Raw genomic sequence first — 12,685 nt, 5'->3', positions numbered from 1 at the left:
ACACCTAAACATTATCAAACCGATATCTGAGAATATGCGCAGTAAATCATGTGAGAGAATCTTACCTTTTTCATACCAGGTTTCACTTGTCCAACGCAACAATTCAATCACATCTTTAGATTTCGGACACAAACACGGTACTGTTAATTAGAAAACAGAAATACTGTTTGTCCTACATGATGCACAATCACCTGACAAAACAACCCAATAAAAACCAAACACAAAAATACAGTATTCTGATTCTGCAGTTTGATTATCATTGTTTTTCAGATTAAATGATGGTTTTAGGTCAAACTTACAGCAGCCACGACGCCACATTATTAACAGTATTATTAGAATCAATAATATCAGTACACCGATTACAGCACCAAACACTCTGCCTCCATTCCCTTCATCTGGAATTCATCAGCAATTTATATTAAATCATGTGAAGCTATTATGCTGTTCTATTGTAACTAGTGATAAAAATAACAGCAATTAAATCGAAGACAAAACTGAAATTCAAGCATATCAGCAATTAAATTAAATTATATAGAAGCTAGAAATAATTACGTTTTAACTATTAACTAATGATTGAAAAGTCAAAAGTATTTTTTCCTTCCTTAAATAGCATCTAAATAAAGTAAAGTAGAGTTATTTTTGGTAAATTATTTTGTTAAGTGATATTTGAATGTGATAAATAATGAAATATGCTGAGTTCAGTCAATACTAAGAATCACGTCATCCTGTGCAGGGATTCAAATCTGATGATATCACGAGACTCCACTACTATTGCCATTATGTTGACGTATCCAAATCCACGAATTAAATCGGAAACCAAAATTGACTCAGAAAATCGCAGTAATGTGACGACTTATCCAGATGACGACTTAGATTTAGACGACTTAAACTAAGCTCAGCTCGAATTACGACGCGGTCATCTCCTGACTTTAGTAAAAAGAATTAGAAACACAAATTGGGACAAAAGAATACAGCAGACTTCAGTGATGTGACGACTAATCGAGATAATGAATTACATTTAGTAAGGGAGTATTCAAATAATACCTATGGTCAGGTTTGCAGTTTTTTTAACCCCCACCCCTAGTACTTCCACGATCCCCATCCCCTCTAAGAATGTACGTACTATTTGAGCGCTCCCTAAATTGATTGATTGAATTGATGTTGGATCCGGACCTGAATTGGTTGTTCCAATTCATGTAAAATCCATCCAGTTGTGACCCGCAATCTTACCTGGTTCATCAGTTGGACCGGCGTTATGATAACTAGCGACATCAATGACCCTTTCATTAATACCGTCAGCCAAACATCGCCCTTCATAATCAGTTGTGGTACTATTTACGATAGGTATCGTTATATTCCACTGATAGTTTGATAGTTTTTGAACGACAGCTGGAGGGTCACATGTAACTTGTTGAGTCAATGGGTAACTATTAACTGTTACAATATACGCTGCATTTGTTTCATTTTCACTGGATTTCTTGTAAACTGGTTCAAAATCTGATAAAAGACAAATCATTAGTGAAGGTTGTTTACAAGCATACTGCCTTAGCAAACTTATATCTGACCTAGCAAAGTTCTGAAACCCTGTCAGAGGTTGAGCCATCCTAGTCTGAATACCAGTCGTCGTTACGGGTTCCCTACAACAGTTGTTTGGGGAACGACGGCTAGGTACTAGACAAGAACCATCCTCCCTCGACGGGGATTCGGACCTGATGACATCGTCAGACTCGATCACGTTCCTCGCTCGGCAGGGATTCGAACCTGATGACATCGTGAGATTCCCGCCTTGGTCGCGACTATACTAAGGGCGGATAGGTCTGGACTACTAGGACTGGGGTTTGTATTGTATCTGGGAAAACTTTATACTGTTATCAGGGGCGGATCTAGGGGGTGAATAGGGTGGCTAACTATACCCCCCCCACCCCCTCTTATGCCTTCCGAAACATTTTGAAAAGGGTTTTTCGCCTTAAATCATTACTTTGATCAAAAATATCGGCGCTGTTCATGTTTAACTCGATTGAGGAATCAAATTCGCAACCGTGAACCCCCCCCCCCCCCCCCACGAGCAAGCATGTCTCAGCGCAAGATCAGCAAACTTATCACATTGACTTATGTAACGTTTCTAATAACTCGCACTGTTTGTTGAATTAAAAAGATGAAAATGGTTTGGGATCGTTCGTAGTAGGCCCCATGAGATTGTTCATTCTCTGCCTCTGAATCAGAATCGGAACTTATAGTAGCGCAGCGAATCCATCGCCGTATACAATTATACATGCATTATGTTGGTGAAGCTCCACCCGATATTTGTTATTAGGTCCTGCTATTTCGCGTCCGAATTCGCCGCAGTAAAATAAGCCTCGGAACCAGAACAACAGTAGCGAATTCATCATACATTTATACATACATTTTACCAGTGAAGCTCCACCCGATATGAGACCACTTATCATTCGGTTACAGCCATTCCGCTAGGCCGTATAATCTGTGTCCGGTAAACAGTCATTTTCTCAATCTCAATTATCTGAATTTTTCCCAATCCGTGTCAAAAATTCCCGAAACCAAAATTGTAAATTATAATGACAAAATTTTGATAAATACGTTTCCCCATGAATCGTGCGGGTATTTCATTAGAATTACCAACACCACATACTACCCGCGCGGGCACTATGACTCAGCAGGATGTCATTATTTCGCTCGAATGCCGTCGAATTCCACCATTTTCCCGAGGATTTTTCAAGCTTTTCTTAAATTTTCTTCAGTTCGCTGATTCAGTGCGTCTCAGCTGTCAGCCACCCCCTTAGAAAAGTCCTAGATCCACCCATACTGTTATTCTTAGGAAGATTTCTCAAATACAACAAATGAATCTGTTACTTACAATGAACAATGATTGGATTAAATTGCTGAGGTTCTGGAAACGTAAGGTTCTCCTTTACAGCACATCGAAATGACGTTCCATTGTGCAGTGTGAAATCAGCTTTGAACTTGTACGTCGTGTCAAAACCTTTTAAATGCCCTTTAAGAGGTACTTTACGAGGTTGTGGATCAGGAGGAATTGGCTCCCATTGTTCAGAACCTCTTCTCTTCTGCTGGTATATCACTGTAGGATCGGGCCTCCCACCCAAAGTTCTACAAATATAGTCTACAACTTCTCCTTCAGTTCTAATGTCAGGTTGTCCGGTGAAAGTACCTCGTCTTTGAATTTCATCGGGAAAATCTGAAAGAAAAAGACGTAAGTATATTTTTTTCATTATCTATTATAAAGGCTTGGAGTCTCCCTCTCCCTCTCCTCTCCCTCTCCCTCTCCATCTCCCTCTCCCTCTCCCTCTCCCTCTCCCTCTTCCTCTCCCTCTCCCTCTCCCTCTCCCTCTCCCTCTCCCTCTCCCTCTCCCTCTCCCTCTCCCTCTCCCTCTTCCTCTCCCTCTCTCTTTCCAGACAGGAGTCAGCGCGACCACATCGCGGTCTCGGGTGCTACGATGTCATAACTATATCTTTAATTCTACTCGTACATAGACTTCATAAACTTTTGCATTCGAAGTTGTTGGTGTTTGTAAATCGGGATAGTTCCGCAGTCGTGTCAGGTTTCCTTGACAATAGTGTCTCGACAAAAATTCACTCTAATGACAGGATAGTGCCCGACTAAGACACCGTGGAGTCCTGAAACTTGGTTGGTCATTTGTCGGGCATCGTAAAATACGACAGGGACATTCGCATGCGGACACTCCGTACAAATATACTGAACTCATACCAGAATTCAGTCCGATATCTTATGAAAATATTACATAACTTGCACATAACCGATAGAAAACGATGTTTTTTTAACTTACACGTAACATCCATCACAGTTTGATGTAGTATTTGATTTTGAAGTGGTCTCGGTAGAATTATACCATTATATCTCCTCAACTGACATTGAATCAATGTTGAGTAAATCATGATTCTATAATCCATCTGATTCCTGTTGATAACTCCATCTTTCACCGGAGTATTTACGCCTTGATCGCGGATATTTATAATTTCTGTTGAACCTTCAGTAAATCCATCAGCATACCATTTTACTTTGATGTTTGGATTACCGATCTTACTAGTGGCTTTACAAGTACAAGCCAGTGATGGTTGGAATTCATGCAGTTTACACGGGTTTTCATTTATCTTTATACCTACAATAACAGATTATGAACACGTTTACAAATCAAATCTATATCGGAGTCCGTGAAACTGGCAAACGAAAAGCATCAACTCTTAAATCGATTTAAGATGAATTGAATGAATGAATCAGTAGAACATAGAGACAGATAGTACTTCACTCGTTCACCTGATGAACCTACTAGACGTTAGTAACGAAAGCTCGTATCCTAAATAAACTAGTTTAACCTATAATGGTATCTGCTCTGCGAAATACGAATAGCATTTTATGAAATTTCGGTCACAGAAAATTTTGAAAACTACTATTTTTCGATGTATGAAAATGTATTTCATTTGTGCGAAAAACTACTAAAATTATTACTAAGGGAGGTGATCATCGAAATTTTAGATTTTGATAACGACTTCGATCAGGAAACTTGTCCAAGTTGTTATTGGCATCTTGTGTTCGAATGTGAACAGTTTTTGGGTGCAGTATATTTAAAATATACTGCGCCCAAAACCGCTATTAAAAAAGCCCCATAATATCAATGTACCGTGAATTAGGAAATTTGAAAAATGAAGTAAAATTGATATTCATTCAAAGCTGCTCAAATCTTAAAACTCCATGATGTAAACAATCTTCTTGTTGGGCAGTCATTATTTCACACAACCTTCTACGTTCGCAGATCTTTTTGAGTTAAATGCATCAATTCATAATCACAACACCAGATCGAGGACTTATCTCCGTTTAAGTCATTACCATACTCATGTTAGAAATTTTTCATTGAGAGTAAAGGGTCCCAAACTTTGGAATCAAATTAGTCAATCAATAAAAACCAGTAAAAATTTGAATATATTTTCAAATCAAAGATGAAACGCCATTATGTATCTACTTATTAATTGATTATCCTCCTTTATTCATTTCATTTTAAACTGCTAAATTTATATTTAACATTACTGGACCCAGTTTCACAGTCGTGAGTTAGAGTTGACTCTGAGTTAAAGTTAGTTCATAATAATGTTTTAACCCAGAGTCAAATCTTAACTCAGAACTGTGGATCTGGGCCCAGGTGTATCAAAATATCTCTGTATTTATCGCAGTTAATTTTGAATAGTAGTTCCCTTTCGGCCAACTACTACTTTTTGTACATTTAGCATTCCTTTTCAGGGTTTCAGTTTATACAAGCCTTGCTTTTTCTGAAACCCAAGTTTTATATTACAACATTATGTACTAACAATAACATTGTTCACATTGTTGCAATTTATCTCTGAAATAAATGAATAAATAAATAAATATCACCTATGACTGATGAAATCAAACCAGCAGTGGAAGGCAGGGGAAAGTCCCAATGTATAATCTTAGCTAATGAAAATTAAGACCATCGGAGCTCTCCCATTGCCATGATTTGGGTATGTTTGGAGCCACCTTTGCTTAATTTTAAAGACAACTGGTTTTGAGTAACTTTCATGCATTAAACACAACTGATTTTAATCATCATGATCAGATACACAGATACCAAAACAAGTTTTTCTATTTTCCAAACATTATTTGATAAGTGATGCATACTCACTGATTACATCTGATTGGTAGAACTGACTTTCTTTAATTCCGACTGATATAATGGCCACACATTTATACTGTTTACCAGCCTCCGGTTTAAAAACCCAAACTGGTGCTGATGCTGTAGGTAATGCAGTCCAGGCCCCTCCTGCTCCACTGTTCACTTGTAGCTGGAATTCTACACCAGTCGCTGTAGAGCTGCTCTGTTTACAGGTAATACTAACAGTTTTACCTTCCTGCGACAGTAATACACGTGTACCCGGTAATACATTGACACTGTCCAGTACAACTCCATCAGGTGCTGAAATATCAAATACACAATATACGTAATATTCATGTACCCGGTAATACATTGACACTGTCAAGTACAACTGCATCAGGTGCTGAAATATCAAATACACAATGTGCGTAATATTCATCTACCCGGTAATACATTCACACTGTCCAGTACAACTCCATCAGGTGCTGAAATGAATGGCAATAGAGCTTTCTATAGTCAAAGCCATTGTTAGTCAAAATTGACCAATGAACATCTCAATTTCATTCACTGGGAAACTTAAACCAACTTCACAGCAACCGCAGCCCCTGACTTAAGCATAAGGAAATTGTCTTCCGTTTGAAGAAGTTAAACAAGAAATAAACAATTATCTGATTTGATGTTTTTAAAATATAATATTCACACGCATTATCCATATGATTTTAACACTGTATCCTGTGATGCTGCCTCGGTCAATATTCAAACTAATTCTAACGATCAAACTGACAATTTTGAATGCAATATTTAGTTGCTGATCGCTTAAAGGTAAAGTGATCCTTCAATTGATATAACACTCCCGTAAGTATATTCTTGGATTCCTTGCAATGCAAACATTTATCATCGTTTTAGTGTTGTATAATTAGCAATTCACTGATGTGAAACTGCCTGGAGATTCTCAGAGGAGCTTGCGGTGTTAACCAGCGGCCGGATTCATCAAACCTTACTCAAAGCCAAGTTTATTGCCGTAAGTTTCTTTCTGAAGTTCATTTTGATCCCCTCCTGTTTTAAACTTGCTCTCAAACAGTATCTCCTTAATCTACAGTCATCCCCCGATATACTGCGCCCACATCGGTGCAGAACGATTTTGATGGTATAGAGAGAGTATAGCGGTATATCGGGGGTGTTTTACTATGTATTTGTATATAGACGCACATCGTGAAAACCTGGCGGTAGGCGGGTTTGCGGTATATGGGAGGGCGGTATTTCGGGGGTTGACTGTACTATGATAATGCTTCCATATTTTTGTCAGTTTCTGTACTTCAATAATGTGTATGAGTGTAGAATTTCTATTCTGCAGTATGTTTTGATGATTATCTGAGAATTTGATGGTAAAATTCCATTTGATGATAAAACTATGGCCGTTTTAGTGTAGCAAGGTGGTCCGCGCAATTAGAGTAATATATTAATCGATATTGATCGACTAAATACACTTCGAAACGACTGTTTGCGCAAAGTACTGAAATACTTAGAATGTTTTACGCTAGATGGCGCATGGGTACTATGAAAATTTAGTTTGTTTCGATATTCCTTCCTGAAGGAGAGCAGACCGGCAGGTATCATGACGTCGAGGGTCGGGTTAAAGTTAGCAGCGAATGAAAAGTCTAGGAATCAGGACCCCAGCTCTGCGTCGTGGTGCTGCGTTGGTTGCTCGTTCCCTTTTACGGCTGGCCGCAAGCAGGGTTCTGGATTTTTCTTGGGTGTGGACGCAGCCGTATAAAAGGGGCCGCACCTCGAGAGAGAGCGGACTCTTTTAGAAAGCATTTTCAGGGGAAGCATTAGAAGACTATAGAACAGATAACTTTCGGCTATCCGGTTGAATTGCATCTTTTTGTGTGCGGGATTTGTAACAAAATTCTAAATTAAAAGGTAGGGAATTTTATAAATTGTTGAGACTAAAGTTCAGTTAAAATTGTAGAATTAAAGTTGAGTATTATCATATTTAAATCCGGAGTTCCTTTTATTCCTTGGTTTTCGGGTTTCTGTGTTCGAGGTCTCGCCAGGGACCGGAGTTTGTAATAGAGGAAAAAGACAATAGAGAAAGGGACCGCGGAACAGTACCATACTTTTTCAAGAGCGGTTTCTAAAAAACATTTCTTTCTTCATTGAACCCATATTTCGAGTGTAATGGAGACGCATAACCCGGGTATAAGAATCAAGTGTAGATGGAGTTTTAGAAGATAAAATACAATTATTGAATAGTTAAAATGTTAAAGGTAAAATATAAAACACTTGAGAGATTGTGGGTTTTCATTCGAGGTAAATGTATCAGTTCAAGTGGACTATTCAGCTACTATCATTTTGTCCCAGATGTTTCAAATACAAGTTTCCAAAGTCTGGTGATAAGTTTTATTTACGTATGATAATACATGCATAATATATTTTTCAGATATATACTCTGATGAAATGTTCTTGCACTGGTGTCTTACCGGTATTTCTCTTGACTCTAAACGCTTGTGGGCTGTTGTTGTACGCCATGAGATTCAACAGTATAATCACGCAGATCACTAAACACCGCTGCGGATTCCTCCATAGATTCTTCATCTTGATTCATTCATTACCTAGAAATATAGAAACAAACTTCAGATCATCGTCACATACAAACAATAGTAAACAATGATCTTCCAAAGGACATTTTAGTCTTTAGACGAGACGTGTTCACTTGTAAAGATGTAAATATCTGTACGTAAAAAGTATAGGAAATTATTGGTTCCATCAAAAAGAGTTTAATGTTTTTTTATTGCAAATAACTTACTGTACACCGAGTCTAAGAGACTAGCAGGTCAGGGTCCAATTCACACAAAAAAGTGAAGAAAACTTGAAGTTTTATCTAGCTGAGGACTTAGGTTTTTGATGAGGACAGTAATTCAAACTTGTAATCGATTTCAAATTTAATCGTCTAGAGGAAACCAAACTCTGATGTGAAAGGAGTCTAGGAAGAAGTGAGTTTTTCCTCAATGAAACAAACTGTATATCGAAAAGTGAAACTACTCCAAGTATCCATAAACAAAACAACTAATCCAAATTCTGATATGCATTCGAAAGGTTAAACAAACTACATGATCAATTTTTTATTGTACATGATCCTTAATCAGTTTGACGAAAATATCTGGAAACGTGAAAGTATCGAAAATATAATTCTAGAGGGTGAATAATGAAACTACACATATGTAATGGATCGACGATAAACGCTGTGCATGAACAGAATATAAATAAGATAAAACTCAAATCATCTACTAAAACAGTAATCCTGTAAATCTTGATTAACTGGAAAACATACGTCATATCAAACCTGGGACGAACATATGGGTTAGATATGAGACAAAGTGAAAGTAACTGAAATGAACGGAATGATGAGAAAATTAAAAAGTACAATTAGAGATGTGTGTTTCAACCGGAATGAGGGTTTCTGGTGTCAGTTCATGGTTTATTATTTTCATGAAATTCGATACAACTGTTTTATAGATCATATTATGACAATAGTCGTTTGACTGTTAGACTACAATGACGTCAGAAATCGTGGGTTTTTCACAACAAACGTGCACCTGCTGTGTACGGTAAACTGGTGAAAATAGCCGACTTTAAAGTCTTATTTCTCAGTAATGGCTTTACTTTGTAACAAAACAATTATTTGCTTATTTTAATTCCTTAAATTTTCTTATTAATTAAATGTCATATCTAGTCTCTTTCATATATTTAGCAAGCAGTCTCTATATTCCACTTATTATATTTCTTTTATTTTCGAGGACGAAAACTTTCCAAACGTAATAAGGGAGAATATAACAAAGCCATTTCTACTTTGATATTATTGTATCTTAAGTCTTATTATTTTATCCATGCTATAACTATCTGCCCATTTGTTTGTTTAGTAATTCGTTAATCCGTGCTCAGACAGATGCCCACTAATGTGTTAAACAATGACCAATTTGGCACCTGTCACCTGCCTGTCACATGTTCTTTTTGTAACCAATATCGTATATAACTTGTAAGATTCAGAAGAATCACTCCGACACATTCATTCACTCAGACACTTTCGTGAAGTCAGCCTTGGAGTCTGTATCAAATATCAGACACATACCAAGTGCGTCTGGAATAAATATTATCAACAACTGAAAAATCGTAGTCTTCGTCATCTATAATGAGCTAGTTCCCGAAACGACTCGTAAGCGGAAAAATAGCGTTGCTAAAACTTAAATCAGAATTAGTAACACACTTATCATTTATACACATATCACATTTAGAAAATAGGTTTTATACAATATTCTATTTCTAGTTAGAGGGCACTTGGCCTTTAACGAACTATTCCTAGTATTAATTCGATCAGCATTTTCAATTTCATTTGTATTTTTGGTAACGTCCAAGTGATGGATAGTCACTGCATACAAGACATGTGTACATCAAAACCAGGAGTCTCGCTCAGGGTCCAATATTACAAAACACAGTGAATTTCAAGTTCAGCTGCTATGATTGGTAACTTCAAGTTTGTAGGAGAGCAATTCAAATTTAACTGTCTAAATCTTAAACCTTTTCATGAAACGAAACCCAGATGTGAAAAGTTTAAGGAGGAAATGATTTTTACCTTAATGAAAAAAAAACAAAGTGAAACTACTCTAAATATCCATAAACAAAGCAACTAATCCTCGATTTTGATATGCATTTGAAAAGTCAAAAAATCTGAACGATCAATTATTAATTTCACATCCTCATTTTCCCGAAGGAAATATCTTGAAAAATGGAAGTATCCACTAAAATATAATCCTTAGAGGGTGAATAATGGAACTATACAAAATGTATTGAGTTGACGATAAACGCTGTGCATGAATAGAATATGAGTCAATATAATGATAACACCTGGTAAAACACATCGGTCGGTTCATCTACATATCATTGGTTGGTAAATATCGAGGCACGAAGTGATTGGTTTGTACTTATCGAGGCACGAAATGATCTGTGAACCGTCTGATTAAAGGCCCATTGGTATGAGCAGTAGTTAACCGGGTGGTAAGCACTTGAGATGGGCCGTCCCACTAGCTACACTAACATGTTGATGATGTTTACAGTGAGTAAGGGTGGCTCACAATTGTAACTGTAGAGGTCACACACTGTAATATCTGACAAATTCATAAATTTTCATATAAAGTTCTGAGGTAATTTTAAATGGTGCAGTCTTATTGGGGATGAAAATCTGAAGCTTGTGATCATTTTCTGTAAGAAAAGGACCAAGATTAAAGAATTTGGCGAAATTTTGAGATTTTTAAAAATTATCAATTTTTATCCGATTTTGATGAAATTTTGGCATAACACTGAAGGTAGAAAGCTTAACAAGTGTATGAAATTTCAGACTGATTCCTTGATCGGGAAAAAAGATTTTTGTAGTGAGATTTAGGTACTATGAATTAGCCTATATTTTTGTTTATGTGTAGTGATGACCTAGGGTATCATGTTACTGTTACTGTGCCGTGCAAGCTACACTGATTCACTGGATAACTCCTCCCTTTACGTCATTCAAAGATTTATACTTAGAAGAAAATACCAACGAAATTGCTTAATTACTCCAAGAGGAGGGCCTAAAACATAATTTTGACTGCAGAAATGAATATATTATGCATTAATACATATGTCTGACAAAAAGGAGGATCCAAATCGGATAACTGACAGAGAAAATAGGATAATTCCAGTTTCAACCGTTGGAGCTCCTCACTGCTCCACGGGTTCAAAGATACTGCCATGTCTGACATTGATTGGGCTTTTATACTGCCAGTGGGCCTTTAAATGAAAAAAAGTGTAACAGCAAACCTGAGACTAAAACATGGGTTTAAAGTGAGACAAAGTGAAAGTAACTGAATTGAACAAACCGTATTGATAAAAATTTTAAGATCATTAGAATGTGCTTGATCTAATAATGGATGAATAGAATATGAGTCACTATAATGATAACACCTGGTAAACACATCGGTCGGTTCATCTACATATCGAGGCACGAAGTCATTGCTTGGTATTTATCGAGATACATAATGATTGGATGGTACATATCGAGGCACCACATGATTGGTTGGTAAATATCGAGACACAAAATGATTGGTTGGTAAATATCGAGACACAAAATGATCTGTGAACCGCCTGATTAACTGACAAAATGTGTCATATCAAACTATTTACCTTAGACAGTCGTGCAGTGATATGCCGAAACTTGTGAAAACTATAGAAACCGGTCACAGCAAACCTGAGTGAGACGAAGTGAAGCTAACTCAGTTAAACAGATTGATGAAAGTCTAATGGCTCTTATGCATGAATAGAATATATGTCGATATAAATGATAATACCTCATAAAACTCAAACTATGTACTTTAGACGGACACAAACTTATCTATGGACCTTATGATTTTAAACAAACAGATATGTTTTCAGACTTCGTCTGAAGATCGCTAAACTGTCTGATGCCCTATTAGAGAGGGGAAGCTTATTCCACATGCGGCACGAGAAATAGACCATTGTCAAGACTTAAGACCAAAAGTGGTCTTAAATCTTAAGACTGGTCTTAAGTTGTAAGATTGGCTATAGAACTAAGTTTGTCTTAGACCAGTCTTAAGTCTAAGCCTTGTCTATTGAAACGGCCCCCGGAGGATCGTAATGAACGGCTTGATGTGTACAATTCGATTGTAAATAGGGTGGAGCTAGGCAGTGAATGCATTTGTATGTCAAAACAAGAACTGAAAATTGAATTCGTTCGTCGACGGATGTTAAACCGATCTGTTCGCGTCGTTTCGTGAAGGCGTTTATCGTGAGTTCCCGGACCCGATATACCGGGTCGTACCAACGTTTTAGAACATCTCGTGTTCTAAAACATAGGTACGACCCGGTGGTACACAACGTTCTCGTGTGCCTTATCCCGCTGCACAGGAGCAAATACCCACCACGCTTACCGGCGACATCACCGAGGAGTTTGAGTCGTCGGGTCTGTTGATTATGGT

General features: G+C 37.3%; 1 protein-coding gene across 5 annotated transcripts in view; it reads right to left on the bottom strand.

The window, feature by feature from the left end:
- Window positions 1–11,993, bottom strand: part of LOC141907671 (uncharacterized) — a 36,973-nt gene extending 24,980 nt beyond the window's left edge. The window contains exons 1-8 of one of the 5 annotated variants that reach the window (XM_074797392.1): window positions 11,874–11,993; window positions 8,144–8,275; window positions 5,691–5,981; window positions 3,822–4,154; window positions 2,873–3,211; window positions 1,231–1,497; window positions 300–395; window positions 66–140 (exon numbers count right to left, since the gene is read on the bottom strand). In XM_074797392.1, the coding sequence (XP_074653493.1) occupies window positions 66–140; window positions 300–395; window positions 1,231–1,497; window positions 2,873–3,211; window positions 3,822–4,154; window positions 5,691–5,981; window positions 8,144–8,258 (1,516 nt within the window). In that variant the 5' untranslated portion in view covers window positions 8,259–8,275; window positions 11,874–11,993. Of the gene's footprint in view, window positions 1–65; window positions 141–299; window positions 396–552; window positions 577–1,230; window positions 1,498–2,872; window positions 3,212–3,821; window positions 4,155–5,690; window positions 5,982–8,143; window positions 8,276–8,469; window positions 8,963–10,293; window positions 10,542–11,873 lie in introns of those variants that run through there. The other 4 variants (XM_074797390.1, XM_074797393.1, XM_074797391.1 and 1 more) reach the window with 4 other exon arrangements.
- Window positions 11,994–12,685: the final 692 nt, after the last annotated feature.

Source organism: Tubulanus polymorphus, chromosome 6 (assembly GCF_964204645.1).
Source record: "Tubulanus polymorphus chromosome 6, tnTubPoly1.2, whole genome shotgun sequence".
In the NCBI taxonomy this organism is placed as follows: Eukaryota; Metazoa; Nemertea; class Palaeonemertea; order Tubulaniformes; family Tubulanidae; genus Tubulanus; species Tubulanus polymorphus.
The sequence above is the reverse complement of the archived record's forward strand: the minus strand, read 5'-3'. Positions and strand labels throughout refer to the sequence as shown.